This window comes from Accipiter gentilis, chromosome 29, assembly GCF_929443795.1.
Source record: "Accipiter gentilis chromosome 29, bAccGen1.1, whole genome shotgun sequence".
Taxonomy (NCBI): Eukaryota; Metazoa; Chordata; class Aves; order Accipitriformes; family Accipitridae; genus Astur; species Astur gentilis.
In genome coordinates, this window is record NC_064908.1 from 19,229,727 (window position 1) to 19,254,006 (window position 24,280).

General features: G+C 49.0%; 1 protein-coding gene across 1 annotated transcript in view; it reads left to right on the plus strand.

Annotated features, from left to right (window-relative positions):
• The first annotated feature begins 2,091 nt into the window (after positions 1-2,091).
• Positions 2,092-24,280, plus strand: part of LOC126052412 (carboxyl-terminal PDZ ligand of neuronal nitric oxide synthase protein-like) — a 38,998-nt gene continuing 16,809 nt past the window's right edge. The window contains exons 1-2 of the mRNA XM_049833024.1: positions 2,092-2,390; positions 6,468-6,539. Of these exons, the coding sequence (XP_049688981.1) occupies positions 2,286-2,390; positions 6,468-6,539 (177 nt within the window). The 5' untranslated portion in view covers positions 2,092-2,285. The remainder of the gene's footprint in view (positions 2,391-6,467; positions 6,540-24,280) is intronic.

Here is a 24,280-nt window from a genome sequence, read left to right on the forward strand (position 1 = left end):
GTGGCATCTCCTCCTCTTCGGACTTAGGAGACCCAAAAGACAGAATCTTGCTCAATCAGTCCAAGGACGTTTGCACACAAAATCTAGGTTATTCATTCAGGTCAACAGACATTTTTTTAAATCAAGATTCGTACAAGATAAAAAAAGTGCCGTGAAATGTTCTAAGTACACACTAGATAACAGCATAAAGATCACACAAAAAAATCACCAACAAAGAACGAAACTGATGAATCTGCAGGTGAGACGTATATCTAAACTAGCATATTGGATAGAAAACAATTCATGTACTTGCATACCTGAAACAAAACCCATTTTGAGTTACACTGTATAAAAGATGGATTAGCATAAACATGTGAATATTTAAATGGGAAGGTAATGCAACATTATCACTTGGGGAAAAAAAAAAAGCAGCAGACTGTCTGGAAACAGAAAAACTTAGCAAAGACAGGAGGCTGACCACAGGACCCATTTCAGCACAAGTGTCAGAATGAGCTGCTAATACCACAAAATACTTGAACACGTAGGGTCACAGTCAGTGAACCAATATTAATTCTTTGGGCTTTTTCTCCCTCTCTTAATTGTAGGTTTCTGGATTTTGGCTCTTGCCCATCTCCCACTGACTTACAAATACTCAGAGATGCCAAGAAACTCAGGATGATTACGCTCCTGAGATGGAGACAGGGAGTTGTGCACCGTCTGCCTGTGGCCAAAAATTTTCTCTCTTGCTGATGTGAAAGCTACATAAAAGGTGGTGTCCAACAATATTCAAGCATCCGGCTGGGGAGTTATTTGTATGACAAAAAGTTGTAACTGATCACGCAAAAATTAAGTCTGGGGAACCCAGATGAGATCAGTTGGAGCACATATAAGCCTCCACCCCTTGGATTCTATAATTCACATTTCTGATCATTCCTGTAAAGGGCAAAGAGCACAGCTTGTACTAACAGTCAGAGGACAAGGCTTGAGTCCTGCCATCGCAGCTGCGCCTGTGCCTCTGCACCCATCCCTTACCCGCGCTGGTGCCTGCTGACAGCTCAGGCACGCTGGGCATCCCAGAGCGGCATCTGCAAGGGCTCGCCTGCGCGCCTGTGGTGCGTCACCACCGAGACGAAGCTGGAAGGAAAGAACACCCTGAGCGCGCAGGTACAGCAGTAACACCCCGTGCCCGCAGCAAAAATCCTGACAGTGTATTGAGTCAGTCAGTGGACACCAGCTGTGTGACAGGCTGCTGACTGAGGGCACGTACTAATTACTAACAGAGCTGTAAGTCACATCAACATTGGACATACATAATGGTTTTAGTTAACAGTTCTTGTGCAGGAGCTGCAGGGAGATCCTAGATCATTGTGTACATCGTCTTTTCAGAATTTCTGACAGAGGAAATGGAGCAGGTGCTGCTGACATGATACAGTGTGACTTACACTCTCCAAAAAAGCAAACAATTCAATTAAGATGAGGCTCCATCCGCAACCCCTGCCGTCAGGAGCACAGTGCTGCAGCTCACAGCCGAGGCAATGCTGCCTACTCCTCCAATGCGTGCTCGGACACTTCCTCGCTATGCATGTACACCCGCGAACCGGGGTTTGGTATTTTTGTGTCCTCAGAGGTTACGACACGGAATTGCTCCTCTGTACTCAAAAGGCACCATCAGGCCGGCGTAGCCCCAGAGACGCAGAAAGACAAAACCTCCGTAAGCCAAACCTCAACACGACGCTTCGCGTGTTGACGGTCAACCCTAGCGAGAAGGCTTCGCGAGCCGAAACCTCCCGTCCAGATTCACGGAGCCCCGCTCCTTCCAAAGGGCCAAAGCCAATACTGAAACCGGGATTACCGGAACGAAGGCGCCGCAAGGCCCCGCACTGCCGGCTGGGGGTGGCTGCTCTTCGGCAGCCGAGGTCTGTTGGCCGAGCTAACGTCGCTCGGTCCGGGAAACCCCCGCGCCGCTACAGCCGGGCACGGCCCCGCTGAGGCGGTGCCTTTCCCCCTCAGCCACCGGGCCGGGGCCGGCTGAGGCGGGGCGGCCGCGGGCAGGGCGGGCTCCCGCCCGCCGCCGCCGCCCCCCGCCATCACATGAGGGAACTTCGGGCCAATGGCGCCGCGGCGAGGGCCGGGGCCCCGCTCGCAGCCGCGGACGCTCATTCAAAACGCGGCCGGGCTCGGGTACCGGCAACCCGGGACCCTTGCCCCGGCTCCGCTCCGCCCCGAGGCTCTGCGGGGCCGGGCGCTGCCGGCGGGGATGCCCGGCGGGGCCGCGGCCTGAGGCGGCTGCCCGCCCGCCCGCCGCCATGCCGGTGAAGAACCGGTACAACCTGGTGGACGATGGCTGCGATTCCCGCGTCCCGCTGCACAACGAGGAGGCCTTCCAGCACGGCATCCACTTCCAGGCCAAGGTGAGCCTCGGACGCGCTCCCGTAGCCCCCGGGCCCGGCGGGGCCCTCGGTCGGGGGGGGGTGCAAGCAGGGTCCGTCCTGTCGTCGTCGTCCCCCCCTCAGCCCCACCGGCTTTCAGAGCCCCGAGCCCCTTCCAGGCTCCAGGGGGGCTTTGGCAGAAGCCGAGGTTTCCCCGGGCAGGTTCTCCCCCCCCCCGCCCCGCAGCGCCGGGCCCTCTTTGCCCTCGCCTGTTGCAGACCAGTGCAGACCAGCCGCCACCAGTGGGGCATGTGCTGGGCACGGGGCGACAGCACCGAGGGCTCGAGGCCGGGGCTCGCCGTGCCCCCTCAGTCCCGACCACGGTGTGTTTCTTCGGCTCGGGAAGGTGTCCCTAGCCCACACGACTGTGGGCCAGATCTAAAGAGAGTCTAAAGAAAATACCCCCCAAAAAATAATGATGAAAGCCTTGCGTTTAGTTGTCATGATCAAACAGGTTCTTGCTCTTTTCCTAGTATTTTTTTTCAGCTGTTTAATCCCCAGAAGCTGCCTTGTGCGCTTCATTCGAGAACTGATCTGGAAAGACCCCTCTTGCCAGCGCAATGGATACTGCCTGCGCCAGGCGCGCGTCCTTGCTCGATCTGGTGCCCGTCCTGTCCCCCATGGGGCAGGACCCTGTCCCTGCCGCAGTGAGGTAACAGCTCTGTATTCCCCTGGAAACCAGCAGACTGTTATGTGCCGCTTAAAACCTCATTCCGTCTGACCTGTTCCCTGCATGAACAGCTGGGCAGGCACGGTCTTCGTTTAAATGCATGCAGTCTTCAGGTATCAGAAAGAAATATTGATATTGTCAGAAATTTCATATTGATCGTGAAGAGCAGTCTGGCAGCACACCATCGCTCTGGGAAAGTGACTCCATTGGAATTGACATTCTGTAGACAGCATGGGGAAAGGGTTTATAATTCAGCTGACAAGAAGAATTGCATTTTGCTGGAGCAACTCTAGGGTTCCCTTCCCTTCTTTGCAGGTGGCCTAACACAGATTAGAAATGGAATTCACGCCCGCTGTCTCCTGAGCTGGGAAGAAGGGGCATATATATTCAAATAAAGCTTTGAGATGCGGATTTTGTGCATTTTGGTTTTCCTGCTAAAAGAGCTGTAAGATTTAAGCAGGATATAGGATGGATCTGAATAGCAATTAATCACGTATTTTAAAAACCTCCCTCTTCCATAGGGGAGAAAACCAATTAATCTTTGATTCTTCTTTTAAATTAACATTTGCTATGCCACAGACTGCGCTGAGGAGAAGAAAAATCCTTATTTTGACTTTTAAAAGATGTGAAGCAACTGTACCTTTAACTGAGTGAAACAGGCTTCTTCAGATTGACAGCTTCAGGCATCCAGAGCTATTCAGGGAGTGGATAACACACTGTTAAGATGTGTGGGTCTGAGGTGGGGTTTGCATTACCTTAGTAACATGCTTGCTCGGTTCTGCTCTAAAGTCTGTCTCTTCCAATTAGGACGCTCATTGTGGGCACATCAGTCAGCTGCAACTCTGACAATGACAAGGCTGTAACTGGCTGCCAGGTGTCTCACACCAGGCAATCTTACTGACCACATTTAGTCTCTAATCTCCACATACCAAACTGTCTTTCTTGCCCTATAATCTTCAGGGACAAACTTCAGGAGGTCAATACTGGGAGCTGCTTGTGGAAAGGTGGCTGTTTGTGCAAAGCATCGTGACCTGGCAGGGCTCTGCATGGGAACGCGAGTACCCAAACTGCAGCAAGGCCAAAGCAGGGAGACTGGGAGAATCTCTTCTGGCTCAGCAGTCACCAGCTCTCCTCTTGCCCCCACCTATTAATTTATCTGTGGTAGCATGGCCTATTCCCCACTGCAGCTCTGCTGTTCACAGACAAAAGGCCAGCTGGCTGCACTGAATTAATCTGGATTACCTGTGACTGTACTGACAGCCACCACAGAGCAGGGAAGGAGATGCCTGCAAACCAAAGAGACCACAGATCTGGAGTGATACAGATATGCCCTCGCCGCCAGGGCAGAAGGAAATCCTAGCTCTGTCACTCCCTTCCCTGCTGCCCTCAAGCTCTCATGGTCTGAGCGGTTTGACTCTCCTGTGGTTTACCAAAGGCTATAGCTGAACTTAACTGCTTTTAAAAATGCCATTTTGCAAAGGCATTTACAGAAGCATCAGAAAAGCCAGATGACCTTTCAGATTGCTTGCAGCGTTTATTTCAAGGCAGGTGAAAGAGCAGTAAATACTGAGCCAGGAGAACTCATCTCCGAAAGCCCTATTAAGTAGAAGTTTTTCAAGATAAAACACATTGCAAGCTGCAAGCATTACAGTAGAGAAATAAAACCAGAACTATGTCAGTAATGTCAATAGCTATGGGGCTGCTCTTGGGGAAGTATTTTGTCTCTGTTCATATGTATATTATCACCCTGAATGTTTGCAGGGCCTCCTGATTAGCTGCCCCTTCTCCTCCCCTCTACAGGGGAACAACTTTCAAAAAAACAACAAAAAAACCCACAACAACAAAAACAAAAAACCCCAACCCAAAACCCACAACTTGAAACCACCCACTCTAAAAACAGATGCAATTCGTGAACCAAATGCTCTTGAGAGGGTGACTAAGCTTTGTAAGCTGCCCTCTGCCCCACCACCCCAACCTGCCTGTGACAACCATGCAGAGATGGGCTGTGTTACACTGAGGGAGCTGACAGACCCTGCTGGGAACCTGCCAGCGCTGAGTCCGGCACCCTGCCCTCGGCTGCCTGAGCCACAGCCACAGGTCTGCACACAGCACCAGCCCATACTGGCAGGATACTGGCATTTCTCATCAGGCTGCTCACCCTCTCACTCAGATAGCATTTTTCTTGCCCTCACCAACATGCCCTTGACATGCAAGTCTTTCCTCAGAGCTGTGAGCCACACCGCTTTACAACATTAATGGCCTTTTGCTCCATATGTGAGGTGACTCTCCAGGACGCTCATGTTTTCCTCATTCCCAAGGCTGAGCTGGCAGCTTTGTGCCTCCTCTGCTTGGCAGCAGTGCAGGCAGCGCTCCTTGTGTGCATCTGTGCCACGTGTGCTCTCACAGGTACCACCATACTGCAGCAGCCGCCTCCTGCCAACAGGTGCATGACCAGGCTCTGCTTTGGCACACAAGTGTTACAACCCAGCGTAAGGGGAGAGTACAGGCAGCGCAGGGAACAGCACACAGGAGGGAGAAACACCAGCAGCAGGAAGCTGTCTGCCTGCAGGTCTTCCCTAACAACCCACGTAGTGTCGGCAGCACGCTGCCATTGCATGCAAGAGAACAGGCAGCCGACTTGCAGAAAGCCGTAGGTGTGGTGAAGTGGTAGAGGCGGAGGTGCTGGCAACCTGCCGTCTGCCTGCGTCGCAGCCCCCAGGTAAGGGGCCCGGCTGGGACTGATGCTTACACTTAAATGCAGACACCCAGTGCCAAGGGCAGCTGCTGTCATAGCTCAGCCAGGCAGCTTGTTTAGGACTGCAGCTCCCATAAGCATAGTTAAAAACAGCTGGTGTAGGATGCAGATTTGAGTGGGTTTACCAGGATTGTGCAGACAGCTGAGCTGGTCCACCCAAGCAGGGACAGTGGTGTCCAGAGGGAAGATGGTCCAGACTGAGAAGTTGGGGCAGAATCACAAACCTTTTCCAGGAAAGCTAGTTCTTGCACATCCTGGCGACTTTCCAACTCTTATGTGCTTTTAGCTTTGAGTCTTTTAAAAGCAGGTGTAGTGAGGAAGGACAAGGGATGGACAGTCCCATTTTCAGACCCACTGGATCATGACTTAGCAACAGACATTGGCCTGCAAAACACTGGCAAAGGCACATCCAGAATATGAATGAGGTCAAAGGCTCACACCTGACGTTAGAAATCCATGAACTTCTCCCTGACTTTGATAACATTATCCACAACAGATACTCCTATCACGTCCTGGGTCAAGACAGTCTAACCAAGCAGGGACTAAATTAATGAGAGATGCTGTTTGTTTTGAAGAAGGCTACACCATTAACTTGTGCATTACTTCACAGATATCTCACTGTTCTGTCTTTCAGTACATCGGTAGCTTGGATGTACCCAGACCCAACAGCCGTGTGGAGATTGTGGCAGCCATGAGAAGGATTCGGGTAAGTTCAAAAGAGCTGAACCCCACATGGAATAAAAGGTTATGTTCACTGGAGTGACTTGGTTGCAGTGTGCTGTTCTGCATTCCTTCCCACTCTTCCTATCTGGAGCTCAAATCTCAGCACAATCAGGATTCTAACAAGCTTCTCCAGAAATTCCCAAGGTATATTAAGATAGACCCTTCCCCTGCTCTTTGCAAAGGGATCGGTTAGCAAAACTCAAACGTAAAACCCTAGTCTCTGCTGAGCAGGTATGGGGATTCTCCTCGAACCTAAGAGATTTATTTAGGCTGTTCGGGTTTTTGTGTGTGAAAAATGAGATGTACGTCATCTGCTCCACAAAAGCACTCAAATTCATTGACAGGTCTAAATATATTATGTTATTATATATTGAAATATCAGTGGCCTGGCAGATGTTATGGATGTAAATCCCATCAGACTAAACTTTGTGGATTCTGCTGCTCATGGAATAATTTGCTGCATTCCCCCATCCTCCAATACAGTTTTACAGTTCCTGTTTCCCATCAAATCTGTGCTCTTCCTCTTGTAGCCCTTTATTCTTCAGAACAGCCTGTGAATGGTCACCAGATGTAGCTACAATTATCTGGGTGGCTAGCTTCAGTGGCAGTGGTGGCAGTTCAAGTGTATCTACCCAAAAGTGCAGGTGGTGTACCTGGAAGTTTTGCAGGGGTCTTAATTCTGACACAGTTCATATGTCTCACATCAGCTGAAGCAGGTTTGGGAATCTTCCATTTGAAGCTTTGAAGGGATTATCCTATTTCCCCCCTCCCCCACAGTGTTTAACCATCTAATTTTCATTTAGAATAGTGCTTTTTAAACTTAGTCTGTAACTGGCTGGGGAGCTGATGTATTCATCTCCAGCCAAGCTCAGAAATGACATTCCCCTGCCTTTGCCTGCTCAGACTATTAGCACAGCTCTCGCTCAGAACACAGTGCAGCAGCAATCTAAATTGCCTGGTTATTTATGGAACAGGTGAATATCTATAGGAAGCAAAGGCAATAGGTGAGGACTACTGGGGCAGTTTAGATGCTGGAGTAACTATTGGTAATTTTTTATCTGAATCAATATTTAGCATCAGATTTGACACTGCACTTCTGCTGATGTTTGACTAGATAACACCCTTCTAAGAAAAAGCAGATACTATTTTAATATCAGTTTCTAGAAAGTGTTACGTTCTGTTTTCACACCTGCAATTGCCACGATGGTATCTAGCTCAGTCTTGGCGGTGCAATAGCATGCTTGAGTGCTACATGAAGCATGTAAGAAGCCACTCTGCATTCGTGGATGCAATCAGTTAATCTTATCACACAATATTTTTAAAGTAGGCATCCTGTATTCTATACTGGGTTTTTAATCTTGGAAGCCCTTTCCAAAAAGGGAGGGCTTCCCTTTTCATGTGCATATTGTACAGCAGGATCTTATTCAGACACTTCCTGGCTGCTGAGCGGAAGATGCTCCTCTATTGAAGATAGTTAATTGGCACTGATCCTTAATTAGAGCATAAAGAATGAACTGGGAGGTCTTTGAAGAGAATTCTAGTGCATAGAGTACACAACCTAGGAACTGAGGGAAGATGGGGGTTATTTATGTAGCGTTCATTTGCATGCAGAGGCCTTGTCTATACTAGAGTTTTTTCCCATGGACTCTCAGCAGCACCAGTTGCAACTGGGAGGAAACACTGGAAGAAGCTATTGGTGGAAACTAGTATTTTGCTACCATCTTATTGTGAGTGGTAGTGCCTGTTTGCACTGCAAGAGTGAGAAAGGTCCTGCAGCCCTGCCAAGTGCTGGCAGGGGCACGCTGTGCTGAAGCTTTCATCCTTTGTGCACTCCAGTGTTCCACTGGAATTCTCTACTGGAGCGGAAGAGAAAAGTCGCACAGTACAAGCCCCAGCACAACATTTCCTATGCTGCTCCCTATGCCCTGCGACATGGGAGGAGGCAGCGTGAGCCATCGCTGGAGCAGTCAGTGATGGAGCCAGCTGAGCACAGGGGCAGCCCATGACACAGGCAGGCTGTTACTCATTGCTTCTGCCACTCCAGAAGGGGACCAGGGAGGAGGATGAGGAGTCACAGCTCTGTATTTTCCAGGCTGTGTCAGAGCTGGTTACTCTAGTTATTCATTAGTAAATTGATCCAAGCTCTGAAACTGCCTTCCTACTACTATGGCTGATTCTGGTCTCCGGTCTGTGATTAAAAGCACTTGCCCCAGGGAAAAAAACCCTGAGCTATCTAGCACTCAATGTTGTCCTTAGAGTGTGGGGAGAGAGAGAAGGTGGTAAGAAAAGTAGCAACTCTACTTGCTAAGTCTATTCCTTGGCACCTTACTGTCCCATGTTTTGTACTGGGCTCTTTTGCCAGTTGCATATGAATTATGCCAGGGAACCTGGGAGGAGTTCAGTGGTATTCTCCATGCTTTAGCAGAGCAGTCTGCTGGCAGACTTCAGGACATGCAGAGCACACAGGCTGTAGGACATTACTCCCAGAGAGCCTCAAATGACATGTTTTAACATTAGTCTGCTGAAATCGCGATCTGCTCTTTTACAGTAAGTATTTAAGATGCACTCTCATAGTAAAGCTTAAATCCATATTCCTGACCAAATGGATGCTTGTAGAATTGCTAGCAATACTCCATTAGTCACACATTAGATTCCCATTTCATAACAGACTGGAAAACCTTGTCTCATCATGTTCTATGCTTCTACTGGAGGGAATGCAAATGCAATAGGTAGAACAGGGAAGCTGCTGTTCTTAGCTTCCCATTATGCAGAGCTAGACAACTTTTTAAGTTTGCTAATCCTCCTGGTGGATTATTAGCTGCATACAGCTGCCATGTTATTATATGATTGTCAGAGTTCAAACTAATCCCTCTACCTCCTCTTACCCTGGCAGGGGAGGTGATGAAATTTGCTGCTTGAAAAGTACACGGTGCTCTGACAGGCAAGTCCAGTTGCTGTTTATGAGTCCAATTCATTGTGCAGGTCCAAGCACCCAGTGCAGGCAGTGTTCCTCCACCTCCACCTCCCAGGGAGAAGCAGCATGCCACATCTGCTGTCTCCTGCTGCCCGAGGCCATCCAGGTCTGGGTGTCTGGCAGCACCCACTCAACATCCCGCATTCAGAGTCAGCATTCTGGTGGAGCTGGCTTTTTGCTGAAGTGGATTCATCTGCAGATATTTGAGCCTTCTCAGCACTCTAGGGAGCTTACACGCCATAGAAGATTTTTCTTTCTGCAGAAGTCAAGTGGCAGCTAATGTGAAGAATGTGAAAGTCTTTCTCGAGGGCCCAAATAACTCCCCAGTTCAGCAGGGTCACCTTTCCCTAGACACAATCCCCCTGGTTGCCTGTTAGTGAACAACTAAATAGCCAAGTTCTCCCCTTAGCTCTCACAGAAGTTAAGAGGAAAGATGTGGAGCCCACGCAACACTGAAACAGTAACAGGAAAGCTTTGCTAAAGATCTTGCTTATGGGTACAGGCCTAGGGGTAAAGATGGGTTTTGTAAAACACAAAACATTTCCTTGAAGCTCCTGAGGTTGCTTGGGAAATCTTGCCCTGGGAGACCAGGGAATGTATGGCTAAGTGAAAAGTTAACATCACATGTCCTGCATCTGTTCCTCAGCTTCCACGGAGCTAGCACTGACCAGAGGAGAAACAGTCAGCTGTTACCTTCCTAGAACAACACTACCCAGCACTTCACAGCCAGTCAAGTAGCCCTAGTGAAATGCAGCTATTTTGAGCGGTGAGTTGTACAAGGACACGGTAGGGCTAAGTGTCAAAGCCTGTCATCCCCGCAGACAGCCTGCTGCCACCAATTCCCAAAGTCACTCCATTTAATTACCTTTAAGGCACATAATCAGTTTCCCTGGAATTTGCACTTAAGATTCTACGAAGCCTAGAAATTTCAAGTCTGTTTGGAAGGTCTAGCTTGGACCTAAGCAGGTATTAACACTCAGAAATGAGCCAGATGTTGGATTATTTAATAATTTCACAAGGGAACAGCCAACTGGTGCTGTGCCCATCCAAGCACCAGGATGAACAAACAAGGAGGCGGCAGGCATCCAGACTAATGTGTTTCTTCTGTTACCTCCACATATCTTAGGCTTAATTAAATTGAGAAGTCTTTTTCCCCAGAGGCCAGTGTGCCAGAGAAGCAGAAACATTTATAAACCTTGACACAGGGTACATCAGAAATGCCCGAGTTGTCCTCAGCATAACAACTGGGTTCTCACTTCAGCCTCCGTCTTATCCTGACCATTCTTGCTGCATCCGTGCTCTTAAGCAGAGCCTCAACGCTTTGCAATTTCTCCACATGGTATTCTAGTGAGGAAGTGCAATCTAGCTACACCGTAAGTCATATTGACTGCCAAATATCTACTGGTAGTGTTGAAGTGTGACATGACATCCATTTAAATCAGGATGAATAAAAGTTACAATACTACAGTGCAACCTTGTGAAGCAGAGGCAGCAGGGACAGCTGCACAGAACCTGTCTCTCCTGCACCCCATCAGTTCCCAGTCTGATAGCTGGGCTGGTTTCATACAGCAGCTTACACTTAAAGCCATGCCAGCCTATAAATTGCAATGGTTCAGGAGCAAATATGGATGTCATTTATCTGCTCTTGCTAGAGGAGGGCAACAAGGTGGACAGCTGGCAGAGGGCAGGGTGACTGCCTTCAGCCATCTCAGTTTAATTTATCACTGGGTGGCAGACTTCAGAGGTAGAGATGTTTAATAGGCTCATTCAGGAGATTCTTCTAGAACACAGTTCCTTCAGTTTTCACAGGCAGACAGCCTTCTTACTACAGAAGTGCACCAAGATAACCGCTGCATAGATTCCTCTGATATATTCTGCCTATAAGCCCTTCCTGAATTATCATGCTTGGAGCTAAGTTTTCCTGCCAACCCTATGTTAATCTAAGCTGGAGTACTAAAAAAAGATAGAAGCTGAACTCCCAGCTGCTGGGTTTCTTGGTTAGTCTTTGCAGCCTCTCCCACTATAATGAAGTTATTTGGTCTGCTGCATCTGAAGCCTAGACTCAAATGTGGAAGTGCAAACTGTTGGAGCACTTGCCCCAGTACAGACCTCTGTAGCTGCCTGCCAGGATCTGTTGTTGTTGGATGGGAGTTGGTTCTGCTGCAGTTCCTGGAGGGCTTTCCCTTGCAGCTTCTTTGGAAGAGCATCCAAATACTCAGCTAATGACAGCCCTGGGCTGTGAAAGAAAACAATCCTAGCATCTTAAAATATTTCTGCAGTCTTCAGAGTGCTGGTGTGGACCTTTCTTTAGTTCTCAGAATGCCACACACCTTCCTTTCATTTACAGGAAGGTGCAGGAAAAACAGATGACAGTTCTTAACATGATTAGAGTGTAAAACACAAGCATCTCATGTGTCTGCTGCAAACCACTAGCACACCCTGAGCCAGTTAAGGACACAGCTGATAGTACACAGTGGTGGTGGGGAAATGCTCCATGTTGGTAACCAAGTCTCATTTACTAGATGCTTTACAGACAGGAGAGCTGGGCCCTGTCAGTTCACCCAAGGCCTTTAAATAAATATTGTCTTCACATAGTGACATTCACTAGATCACATGAGGACAGTACCATAGAACATAGTCCCATGCTGCAGTCACAGGTCCAAGCAACATTTACACTGACAAGCATACAGGCAGACAGCAGACATTATGAGAAGATGAGATGAGGACTTCAGAGAGACAAGCTTCCCCAAGCCTGTATAGTTCTCTTCCTCCTTCTTCCCCATACCAAAAGTACTATGTATTTACCCCAAAGTATGCTCCAAGAGGGCATCTTTTTCTATGATACCTTCCCTGCTTCTCTGGAGAACCATGCAAGGGTTGCTTACTGATACATATTAGAGCCTATAGCCTCCAGGAGGGAGCGGTGGTTTTAGGTATCCAAACCAAGTATACATGAGCATGTACGAACTTGCTCCAATACCTTCTGCAGAAAGTCTGGTGTCAATTTTGGCTGTTCTCCAAAGGAGAGGCCTAAGAAAGGCTCATGCAGCTTCATGCAGGCAGTACATGATCAAGCTATAGTCAACCCTCCTCAGCACAGCCTACAAGTCTACTCAAAAAAACCCTGAGGAACTTGCACTAGTGACTTGGAAGGAGACCTGCAGGTGATCGTGGACGGCTTTCTGTCCTCTGCCTACTCACTGGATCTTTCTGTACTTCTGTCTCCCTGTCCAGCAGCCCACATACCTTTGCCTGCAACCTTACCTGCTATCTGCTTTATTAAGGGAAGATACCAGTCAACGCAAGAAAGCTACAGGCATAGAGAAGAACAGTCTCTCAGGCAAGCAGGATAAGAAAACTGAGATTGGCGTGAGGGCATCAAGAGCAGAGGGGATGACTTGGCTCAAGGCATCCTTGCCATACAGCCCTCCTCTTCCCCAGGCACCTGGTGCCCCAAGCAGGGCTGTGTCCCATTACCCAACCCACCTGCAGGACTCCTCAGCTCCAGGCACTACGGTGTCAGAAACACCAGTTACTCCCAGGGTCCCATCCATGACAGGCACCTGAGGCAGTTTAAGGTTTCTACCATGCAAGATTAAGCTAATTGGTTTTACCTTTCCAGGCCCTGGCAAAATACAGCAAGTGTTTTCAGGATGGTAATTAAGTGTTAATTGCAGCTAAGTTTAGCCCTAATGCCTCATTAGTTTGTTTTCCTCTATTTGTTGCAGCTATAGCAGAGTCTCCTGCACAGGGATGGGGATCAGGCTGGGCTTTCCAGAGGCAGAGGAGTCCTGCAGCATGCTCCAAGGGTCCTATCTGAGCCCTGCCAGGAACCCTTTTACCTCCTCCTACCCAGGAGGAAGAGACCTGGGTGTAAAGACAGAGACCCTTAGACCTGAATGCTCTAATTAGCATATAGGCAGCAGCACTGCAGGGATCTCTGGTGTGCCCAGACACACACATTAGCCCATTTTCATGACACTGGATTTTGCATCCCTTCCTCTTACACCTTCACTGAAACTTTCACCACCCCAGCTCCCTTAGAAGGTTCTTTGCCCTCTCCCATGCCAGTTAGTGGGTTTAAAAAGGGCAGGCAGTACTGAAACTACTACTACTCAGCACCCTGCTCTACTGAAAAGCATTTTACTGTTCCACACTGCAAACAGCACCCGAGTTTAGTTCCCATAGTCTGTTTGCTAGTCTTTAAGAAGATGACAGACCTGACAGAGATGCCCTTGGCAGGGGAAAGCACCTTACATTAGGAGATGACAGCCACATTACAGGTCTTACCTTTCTGCAGCATGAGCGCTGCCAGGATGCTGAGAAGGAGACAAGCCATCTGGCAAGAATCCATTTCTCCAGGCAGAACAAGCAGCCTCAGCTCGAGAGTAGAGGGCCTCCTATCACAACAAGGAGAATTGTAGAACCATAGCCTCCCAGCCACTGCCCCTTACCTTGCTCCCACCCCACCTCTAAGAAGGGCTTCTTACCCTGCCACTGAGTTTTATAGCCTCTCCCCTTTCCCAGTATGCCCTGCAGCCCTAATTAGCCAAAATGCCAAGTGGGATGGTATCTCCCAGAGGTCCTTTGCCATGAAGGCCCAAGGAATGGGGAAGGCTGGGGTTGGAAGGCTGGGTGATGCAGGTGGAGCTCCTTGGGCCTCTCTACATGTGTTCTCCCATCCATGGTTGCCTTGGCAGGCTCAAGTGTGTTTCATGCTTATGCTGCTTCACTAGCCTTGCAGAAAACTTAATTTTCATAAACTGAAAAAATAGCTTTTAAAATGTGGAAGCTGCTTTTCTAGAAGAATTGAGTCTGCTGTATCTCAGACTAACCCAAGCTTGTTTTATCCAGTTTCTGCTCTTCGTATTGTTGTAACGCAAAGGGAAGAAGCTCTTAATGAGATGTTTTTGCAGTGGCGTCATGCACAGTGTTTCTAGGCAGCATTGTGTGGCTATGGAGAACTGACTACGCTCCGCTTGTACGTCTTGAGTGGGAGGAGAGGAATAAACACCTCTGAGATTACACAAGAATCCAGCCTTCTGCTCAGTGCTCGGGGATGTCTCGCCGTGCCATAAAGCCACCCCACTGACTTACAATCTCTCTCAGGTTTTCACCCTGCTCATCTCCAACCCTAAATCACTTCTGGACTTTTTGCCACAGAATAATGATTAGTTATCTTCTGCCACTTAACTTCTGAGCTGAAATGAGTGGGGACTGGTGTAACTGTGAATACAGGCTGCTGTAACAGAAGTCAGCTTAGAGTTTTTTCAGTAGCCACATGCTATGACCTAGTTTTTGAGAAGTGACTGGTGATTATAGATGCCTCAGTTCTTGTACCCTGTTCAGAGTGTGCTGTGTATGATTGATAACAGATGGATGGAGGGATCAGTGAAATGTGTCATCTCTAAGCAACAGTGACCTTTTAATGCCTTCCTCAGAGTGCTGGAAACTGGATGGCTTCTCCAATGAGGGGGTGGAACTAGTGAGGCATATTAATATTGTTTTGCATAAGAGTCATGATGGATTGGAGTTCAGCTGAAGGCTAATAAAAGCAGTAGTTAAACAGATAAAAGCTAAATTTACATGTTAGTACTAAATAGAGCAAGACAGAGCTTTTTGTCTGATGCTAAATCTTGGCAATGAGGCAGGTACCTTTTAATTGTAAAATAAAGTGGTTATAACAGTATTATTATACTACTGAAGCATTTGATTTCACTAGCTAAAATATCAGTGTATGAGATATCTGCAAACCTTTTATCTAGTTTGAAATAAAGCAGCTTTTTCAACAATTATGTTACTGGTTGTAGAGTATTACAGAGATGAAATATAACGGCTTTCGGATTACATTCTGGTGTAGAACAGTCTGCCACAACTCAAAGCTCCTTCTTTATTGGTGTCTAAAAAAAAATGTTATTGAGATGGCAACCAGAGTAGTAGCGAGCACATTGGATTAGCTTGTTAACAAGGAGGTGCCTTAATCTGAGTGACAACTGCATGGGCAAGAGCACAGAAACTGGGGATGCCCATGGTGTGGAATGCCTTTGCAATGCCAGTGGAGCAGACACCCTCCTTGTGCAGCTAATACAAGTGCATGTGTTGATTTCCACTAGAGCAGGTTGGCGTGTTTCAGGAACAAATCAGAATAGTCCATGAAAATACAAACACTTAAACCTGTCCCATGGGTGAAGCTATCTACATGCAGGGAAAAATTAAAAAAAGCAGCTTGTAGCTATGGTGTAACCTTGTGCTTCGACCTCAGCCTTTCTGGTTCTGAGGTTAAGAGTGTCTGCACTGGACATGGAAGGCTAGACCTAGTGCCACAACAGTGGGTGCCTTTGTAGACACGGTCTTGATTTTTTCCAATGCAAGGGCCCTTTGTACTTTATGGATTGGTGTTCTGAGGAGAGGAGACCCTGAGGGACCATGACCACAAAGCAAAATTCTGCCCAGTAAAATAAGATTTGCTAACAATAGCTTGGTTCTACATTTGCTTTTTTTCATTCTGCTTTTGCTCTGTACTAAATGAGGCCTGAAGGCAAACAGAATCGGGGCTACTTAGCATAATACTTTGACAAGCTACTTTATGTTTTGACCAAATAACTCTATGATAAATCTACAGAATAAAAATCTTGAACAGGTCCCTGGAGGGAAGGATACTTTGATGAGGGAGCAGGGATTTTTCAAAGGCATTACAGAATGGTTTTCTTTCTTTTCCTGCAGCAGTGATTAGACATTCTCTAAGTGGCCTTTCCCTGGGCCAGATGGGTTGTTCGGACTAATTGGCAACCGCCTGACTGTTTTCAGGACACCTGAGTCACTTCCCCCTTCCTCCATCCTTCTGTCACTCTGCTGCTGCAGAGATACTGCCACATGGTGGGTCTGCCGGAGGGGAGGATGCGGCCCCTTGCATTGCAGAGTATTGCAGGACAGGGCCCCGAATCACCCTGCTGCCTGCACAGCCAGGTCCGGCATACTCCTAGGAATCCCACTAAACCCTCTGAGCTCCAGGGTTTTCTTTCTAAAAATAAATTATTTTTGTCACAGGAAGGAGAGCAGTGGGACATGTTAAGACTAGATGCAGTGTGATAGAGGACTAAGCATTTACAGGTGGCTCCAGAAGGGTGTAAGGCACACAGTTACTCTTCAGGCACGTGGATCCTTTGGTGGAACCGGCCCAAATGCTGGTGTCTGCCACCAACACCTGCTGCCTCCGAGTGCCCTGGACCTACCACAAAGCCATATGCGGTTCATGAAGCGCTAAGGTTCAGTGATCCCAAGACATCACGGACCAGTTCAGTCCTGCTGCAGCCTGCGCTCTTGCCATTAATGATTATGGGGCCTAAACTTCCAGCCCAGGTACATTTTCTTCTTTTCACATTGTTGCCTCCCCAGGGCAATGCTGATCTGCTTGTCTTGCTTCCTTGCATGCAGGCCCAGGGCAGGAGAAGGTGTGAGCTGGGGCAGGGAACACTGTTTGTGGTTAATCAGTGACCTGTATGCAAGCAGCGCAGGTCGCGTTAATGTCCACAGCATCACACCTAGCTGCTGACACCAGTGCTAGCCCAGGGACACTGGGAATGGCACTGGGGAGCAGAGCAGGCATCAGGAAAGTGGAACCGAGCATCAGCCCCAAGGGTGGCTGCCGGTCACTGCTGAGCAGGGGGACAACACCATGTCATAGCTGTATTTGCAGTGCAAACAAGGGCACACCCAGGTAGGTTCCCACTCTTTGTAGCTGCTTTTGTGGCTGGCTGTAACAAGTTCTTCATCTTTACTCACCTGTCTGTGAAGTAGCTGCATACCCAGCTGAGGACCCTGGCGTGCCTCCAGGAGACCTGGGCCACGTACACTGTCCAGCACCACAAGCCTGCAAACAACTGACAAACAAATCATCCAGTAGACTCTTGTTCAAGAGTCAGAAAGCCCAGCCCAGGCTGCTTGCCTCTGCCTTGGCACTTGGCTGTGATGCTGTGGTACAGTTTTGATGACAAGACCTCTGTAACAATAAATACTGATACCATAAAACCCTCTTTATCCATAATTCCCACTATCTAAACCCAGGCTGTTTATCTCATCATGATTCACTAACCTCAGTAGCTCCCCTGAGGCTAACAGAGTCCTTGAACTGCTTAATATTCTGGAGTTTGGAAATGACACAATTAGTGTTCAGTTTTCTTTCTCTTATAGTAACAGTCTTGTTTCCAAATTTGAGTAAGATTTTATGGACAATTTGAGGAGAACCCAGAGACCTTCCTTTAGATTTAGGGATTGCCACAGAGAAGAGTTACCACAGTCTACTGGCAGTTTTATTAGCATTCAATAATTTCTAACTAAGGACCATTTGGCAAGAAGCAGCATGCCAGCCATGCTGTGCCTGGCTCTGCTCACATCTGGGTAATACCTGGGTGCGACTGTCGCCTGCCCAGGGACAGCCTGGCAGGAGAGGGGTGTGATTGTTTAAGTGATGTAAATCACTCATTCCCGACAAGGGGTGAGCTCCTTTCTGTCTTCCAGAAATGTACACACTACAAGAGCTCTTGAGCAGATTTCAAAAGACATTTGTGCCCTGCGTGTTGCTCAGAACAACCAACATTCCTTCTGAAGTCAATAGGAATTAGGAATTGTGTGCTTTAGAAAATCCCTCTTAATAGCTGCATCTAAACATCGGACCTGACTCTGCAGATTTCACTAAGGAGGCAGGATCTTTCAGTACTGCACGCCAAGTCTTTACTAATAGACCTTACACACACAGTCCCTGTGGCCCTTCAGTGACTGACCCCCTCCAAGCTCAATGGCCTGTTCCTGGCTGGAATTGCTGTACTGTCGGTGCTCTCCGATGCAGACACATCCTTTCTGTGCAGCTCTTGGAGTCTGACTATAAGTCACTGGGCTTTCTGTAAGAAATGTTTTCTCAAGTGGAACTGTTGCAGATCGATCATATTAACAGCTACACAGAAAAGGTCTCCTTGCCTGGGAATAAAGCAGATTATTTCAGTCCCTGACTCAGACCAGTACCTAGAAAGGCTGTTCATGAAAGTTGCTGGCATTGAGAAGGAGAAAGGTTCAGCTGCACCCGGGGCTTGAGCTAACAAAGAGCTCTCTGCCATGAAAGAGAACGAAGCCTGACTGCACCTAGCAAACGAGGCATGAAACCTGGTCTGCACATAACAGCATGCTAGGCAGCTCAGCATCCCTCCCATTTTCATTCTGGTCTAGTTTGTAATCAAGTGCTGTTTCTGAATGCAAATGGAGATCAAGTCTTCGTTCTGGCTTGAATTCTGCTTGCTCAAAGATAGAGGTGCCAAGTCCAGCTTCCTACCTCTGCTGTAGATATGCACAGAAAATGCTAATTTCCCTAGTAGGTGGCTTGGAGAAACCACAAGACGCAGAGCTGGAGGGCAGCACCCAAGATGCATATGGTGTGTGATAGCAAGTTTAGAAGCCAGGAGATGGTCCATCCCTGCAACATTTACCAAAAGCAGGTGTTAGTCATGCAGATGTAGCTTCTCCAGATTCTCAGGAGCAAACTAGATTCCTCCTTCTCTTTTGGATAAGTATCCACCCTGGGTGGACATGCTTAGCATCACTCTCCCCTGCATCCTGAAGTCACAGAGACTTTAAGGAGGAGGCTGAAGCCACATGGTTTCTCCTAGCTGCAGAGCAGCACGGGTGCTGGAAGTGGAGAACCACAGGAGGTCACACCTGGCCTTCTGGGGAGCAGGGGCTGGGTTGACTTAGCTACCAGTATGAAGGCGCGGGCCTTCTCTCCCCTGCCTTCTACATCTTAACCTCACCTGCCTGTACTGAGCCTCAGAAGCACTGATGCTTCCTCTCCATCCCCACATGCAGATCATGGCTCACCCAGCCTGCCTCTCTAGCTGTCTGTCCTCCTTCGCTTGGGCTACCTAATACTAAAATAGCATCGTTACATAAATGCGGAGGGAAGTGTTGCATTATTTAGAGGCCTGAAATCCTGGCACCTCCCTTTGTCAGAGCCTCAGCATGGCAGCGGCAATGGGATTTCTCCCCACCTCTGTGCCGTGCCAGTGTGAGCCCTTGCCAGAGCCCTTGTTAAGCACCCTGAAGCCCCCACCCCACACACTGCAGCTCCGTCCACCCGCACAGCCACACCGTGGTGGGTCCTGCCCGGCTCCCATGTCCGTAGGCTGCTCACGGTCTGAACGTGAAGCTCTGCTCCCTGAAGAACAGCCGTCACAAACGCTCCTGTGAAGAGCTACAGAACTAAAAATTGGCTTTCAATTTTTAGTCTCTCTCCAAATGAGCAATAAACACCAGCTCCCAGAGAGAGAGGGAGAGCAAAGCAGTCCTGTTAATCACCCCTGTCCCATCTCCCCCTCCTGCTTCAGCGAGGGCATCGGCTCCTCTTTTCCCTCTCTGCACAGCTTAGCCGTAATACCAAGAAGCAAGGAAGGAGCATCTCCCCTGCTGCCAGGCTCATACAGCTCGCTGATGTGCCGCTGCATTAGCAGCCTGTCAGGCTCACAGGGAGGGGTGGGAAGGGACCGAATGTACAGTAGGGATTTTGGAATGAGCAGCAGAAATCCTCAGTTGCTCTCTGCTCTTTATACGAGCAGTATCTGGTGGCCTGGCCCTTCTGGCTAGGTGCTGGGTAGCTGTCACTTAGCAGGGGACTGGCTGTAACCAGAACAACTGAATGAGTGAAGTAGAAAATGAACATCCTTGCTTTGTGGATGAGAAACCAACAGACAAAATACTCGGTTACCTTCCCACAGCCATGTAGGGGGTCCGAGGCTTTTTCATGGAGCTCTGAGCCTGCCGCAGAGTCCTGGCTCCTGCTCTTTGAGCTTTGTTGTTTGAACATTGATGAACAGGGTTTAAAAAAATTCAATCTCCTAACTTGCCTCTTGTCCTACATACCAGGCTGGAGGGCAACTAGGATATGAAACATCATGTGTACAAAACCAGGACCTTCTCTGCAGGGCCTCTTGACACTGATGTTTATAGGAAAATACAGAATTACTTGAAGGTATCACAGTGTATAATTGCGGTTTCACTTCTAAGGGTTATTTCAGGTGAATCTGACCTGCTTCTAATGAAATTAGCACTTTTTATCTGCAGTAACCTAGCAGCTCTGTGAGGTAGGGACCATTTTCATGCTCATGTGCATTCAGTGCCTGGTACATGAGACTCCATTGGGGTGGGGTCCCAAGACACTACTTCATTACTGAAACTAATTAATCATCCAAAGCACTGTGGACAGAAAAGGTAATTTGTTTTCTCCTGCAAAGTGAATAGAGGTAGGAAGGAAAATAAAACCCAGCTTCCCTGGGAGCTGTGGTTGGCCTGCCCTGTCAAGACAAGGACTGAAGGGCTGTGTGTGAGAAAGCTCCCTATTAAACCTGGGGACAGCAGGGGGTTCCTGGAAGTGACAGTCACACAATGGTGCTTTTGTCAGAGAGGCACCAAAGGCCAGATGATGTCACCTTGCGCTGGGCTGCGAGGCCGCTTGTGCCTCTTGGGATGGAGCTCAGCGGTATCGCAGTATCTCTTTAACAGGGAGGAGGCCATGAAAAGGCTGCTTTTATCCCACCCTTTTTTAAAAGCAGGCAAAGAAGCTTTGTTCCAGAACAGTCTGCTTGTTTTCAGAGGTGGACAATACTAATTAAAAAGCCACTGCCAGGGCTGCTCTCCCCACCAGCTCCCATCACCTGCAAGAGTTCTGCTTTCCCCCATGGGTGTAACTCGGACCACGCTTTGCTCCGCATCCTTCTGCCTGGCTCAGAGGAACATGTAAAATCTAGCCACGTCCTTTGCCATCACTGCCTCACCTTTAGGTGGAAAGGTCAAGCTATCCTTGAAGGCTGCCTGAGACTCTAACAGTGTGAGACCTCCCAAAGATCTGTTGAAGATGGGAAGAAGGGGGATGAAGAGGAAGGCCTGTGTTAACATGCTCATCTGAATGCTTTGCAGGGCCTCAGAAAGCAGGATTCTCTCGGAAAGCAAAGGAGACCTGGATAAAAGGCAGCTCTTTGCCCTGCCTCCCCCGTATCTGACCAACCTCCAGCTGCTGCAGCCAGAGGCAGCATCCTCACACCCCCCTGCCTGAAGGTCAGGCAGCACCACTGGCCGCCCTTCCAGCCCCTAGCAGCTTCTCCCGAACAAAGGGGTGGGAGAAGGTTCTTCAAGGTTTAATGACCAAACTGAAGCACATCCCACAGCAACCCCCTCTCTGTTGGCAGTTAGGGCAACCCTCCTAGAAATCTGTGTTTCTCAGGCCATCTGGTACCACTGATGGATCCCAGCCCTCTCGAGCAGGGGGCATCAGGCAGATCCTTACCTGCTCTCTGCACCTTGCTGCAGAGGAGCAGACCTCGGTTTCTACTGATGTAATTGGATGCCTGCTTGCATTTCTCCATCCTCACACTAAGGAGCACTTTAGGGTTTCTCTCCACATCCATCTATGCTGTAAATAGGCTCTCAAAGTCAGAGAGAGCATGGCTCAAGACTACAGGGTCCTGAGCTGCTCTGGAGGCTATTGCTGGGTGGCCATGGGGACTGCAGCCCCACTGGGGATCACAAGTTCATGCATGCCGTGGAGTGGCAATGTGTAATCGTCACTGAGTGGGTGCTGGAAAATCCCAGTTTCAGCTCTCTGCTCTGCCTTGACTTGCCAGGTGAACTCTTGATGAATAAGCCAGCCTCAGTTTCCCATGTTGGGACTCTGGCTAATGTCTGCCGACCTCAGAAAAAAGCTACAGCTCAGGATTCACATCCGTGAAAATTTGAAGCATGTAAAGCTCTCTTCAGGGAAAGTCTTCAGATTAGTCAGCTCCCAGCGCAGCCGGTTTTGAATATTTATGAAAGCAGAAAGTTGACAGGTATGTTTTGCTGAGCCGTACAGCTCCTTTCCTGAAAGGAACAGTTTTCCCTAAACAGTGCTTGGAGGCTTGTTTACCTCAGTCTTTCCATGAGCCCTCACTCCACCGTGACAGGCAGGAAAACTCTGGAATGATACCAGGCGGGGCGTCTGCAAGGGGACACAGAGGGCACACAAGCTGTTTGGGCTGAAGCAACCTGTCAGTGCTTTATTTCAATACAATCAGAGCCCTAAAGCTGTTCTGGGGAAGGAATGTCCAGAGAGTCTGGATCCACAGGTTGCTCTCCCATTATCCACAAACTGCTTCCCTGCGGCTTCCAAAACCCTGACAGGAGAGTGGCACCTGGTACTGCTTCCTAAGGGATTATTTTTTTCCTCTTAGACCCTAAGCACTGTTGTAGCTTCACTCACACACATCACTCCAGAGCATCTCCAAAGCCAAAGCAGGAGTTAGCAGGAGGCAGCCTGGCCAGGCGTGCCCAGCATTCCTGGTGTTGCCTTTTCCAGAAACCTCTGTCCCCTAAAGACGGACAGAAAACACCTGCGTCTCTGCAGAGAAGTGAAGCACAGCCAGACCCAGGACAAAGAGGACTGGGCCAAGCTTGCATGCCCTTTTCCATTTAGAGGCAACTTTCAAGAAGCCACTTTGGAGCTGCAGCTGAGAGCTAAGCCAGGAACTGGCCTAAACACAGCTGAAGTACCCTTATGCTGGCTGAGGAGTTGTGGGGCACAGGTCCAAGAAGACCTGCAGATTAGACCAATTAAGATAGTGCTGACAGTGCCAAACAGGAGACTCCAGAAATGCACATATTTTCTTAGTTTAATTCAGGCTTTTGCAATTACCTCCAGTGCCTTTCATCCCTCCTCCCCCTCAACCCACAGCACTGCTCAGCTCTACTTGCAGTGAGGGGCTGACCACCAAGTTCAGGCATTAGTGAAGGATTTGGCAAACAGACCCCTCATTAGCGAGGTGCTTGTGCATCTCCTTGCACCAAGGCAGCCGTGAGGGGCCAGGGAGCAGCAGGAGTGGCTTTGCTCCCTCAGTGAGGAGGAGCTGGAAGCCAACCACAATAATATAACTGGCAGGGTAGGGCATCACCAGCCAGGGCCCCATCCCATCATACCTGAGCAAGGTGAGCAGAGCAGACCCTGGGTAGTAGCCAGGTTCAACTAAGAGTCCAGATCAATGGGCAGGTCCGTGCTGATGAGGCAGATCTCAGGCCAAGCTGGGAAGTCAGTCTTCAAGTTGGAATCAGCAGGTCCATGGCCAGGCATGGCTGTGGCTGAGCTGGAGACCAACAATCCTGCACCAGAGCTCAGGAAGGGGTCAGGGGCCCAGATCTGAGCTTAAATGGAGCCCATGGGTGGGGGTGGGGGTGGGGGTGGAGACCCCAAGTGAGGCTGGGGTCAGGACCATTAACACCTCTTCACAACTGGTCACTGTGAAGTGGCCAAAGTGAGAAGAGCCACAGGTGTCAGCACAGCTCACTGAGAGATGGTCCCAGCAAGGCAGCTGGGCTTGGTGGGAGGCTTTGGAGCAGGAGCGCTGTCCTCCAGCTAGAGCCAAGTGCTGGGACTCCATAATCCTGGAGCCCATCCCCTGCCCCTTGGCCAACCTTATGAGTACCTCTGCTTCCACTTCCCGGCTCTGAAAGAGAGTTACCCATCTGCCTGACCAAGCCAGTGTTGGGAAGCAGATGATTCTGTGTACCTTAGATGTGGTCTTCTGGGGAGATTTTGAGCACAAAGACTGGATTTTTCCATTAATCCTTTCCTCACAGCTATGCAACAAGTCGTCTCCAGCTCCTGCACCTGAGCAGCATCTGCAGATCCACCGAGCACAGGGCACCAGCCCCAGGCCGGCCGCAGCAACCCTATCAATAAATCA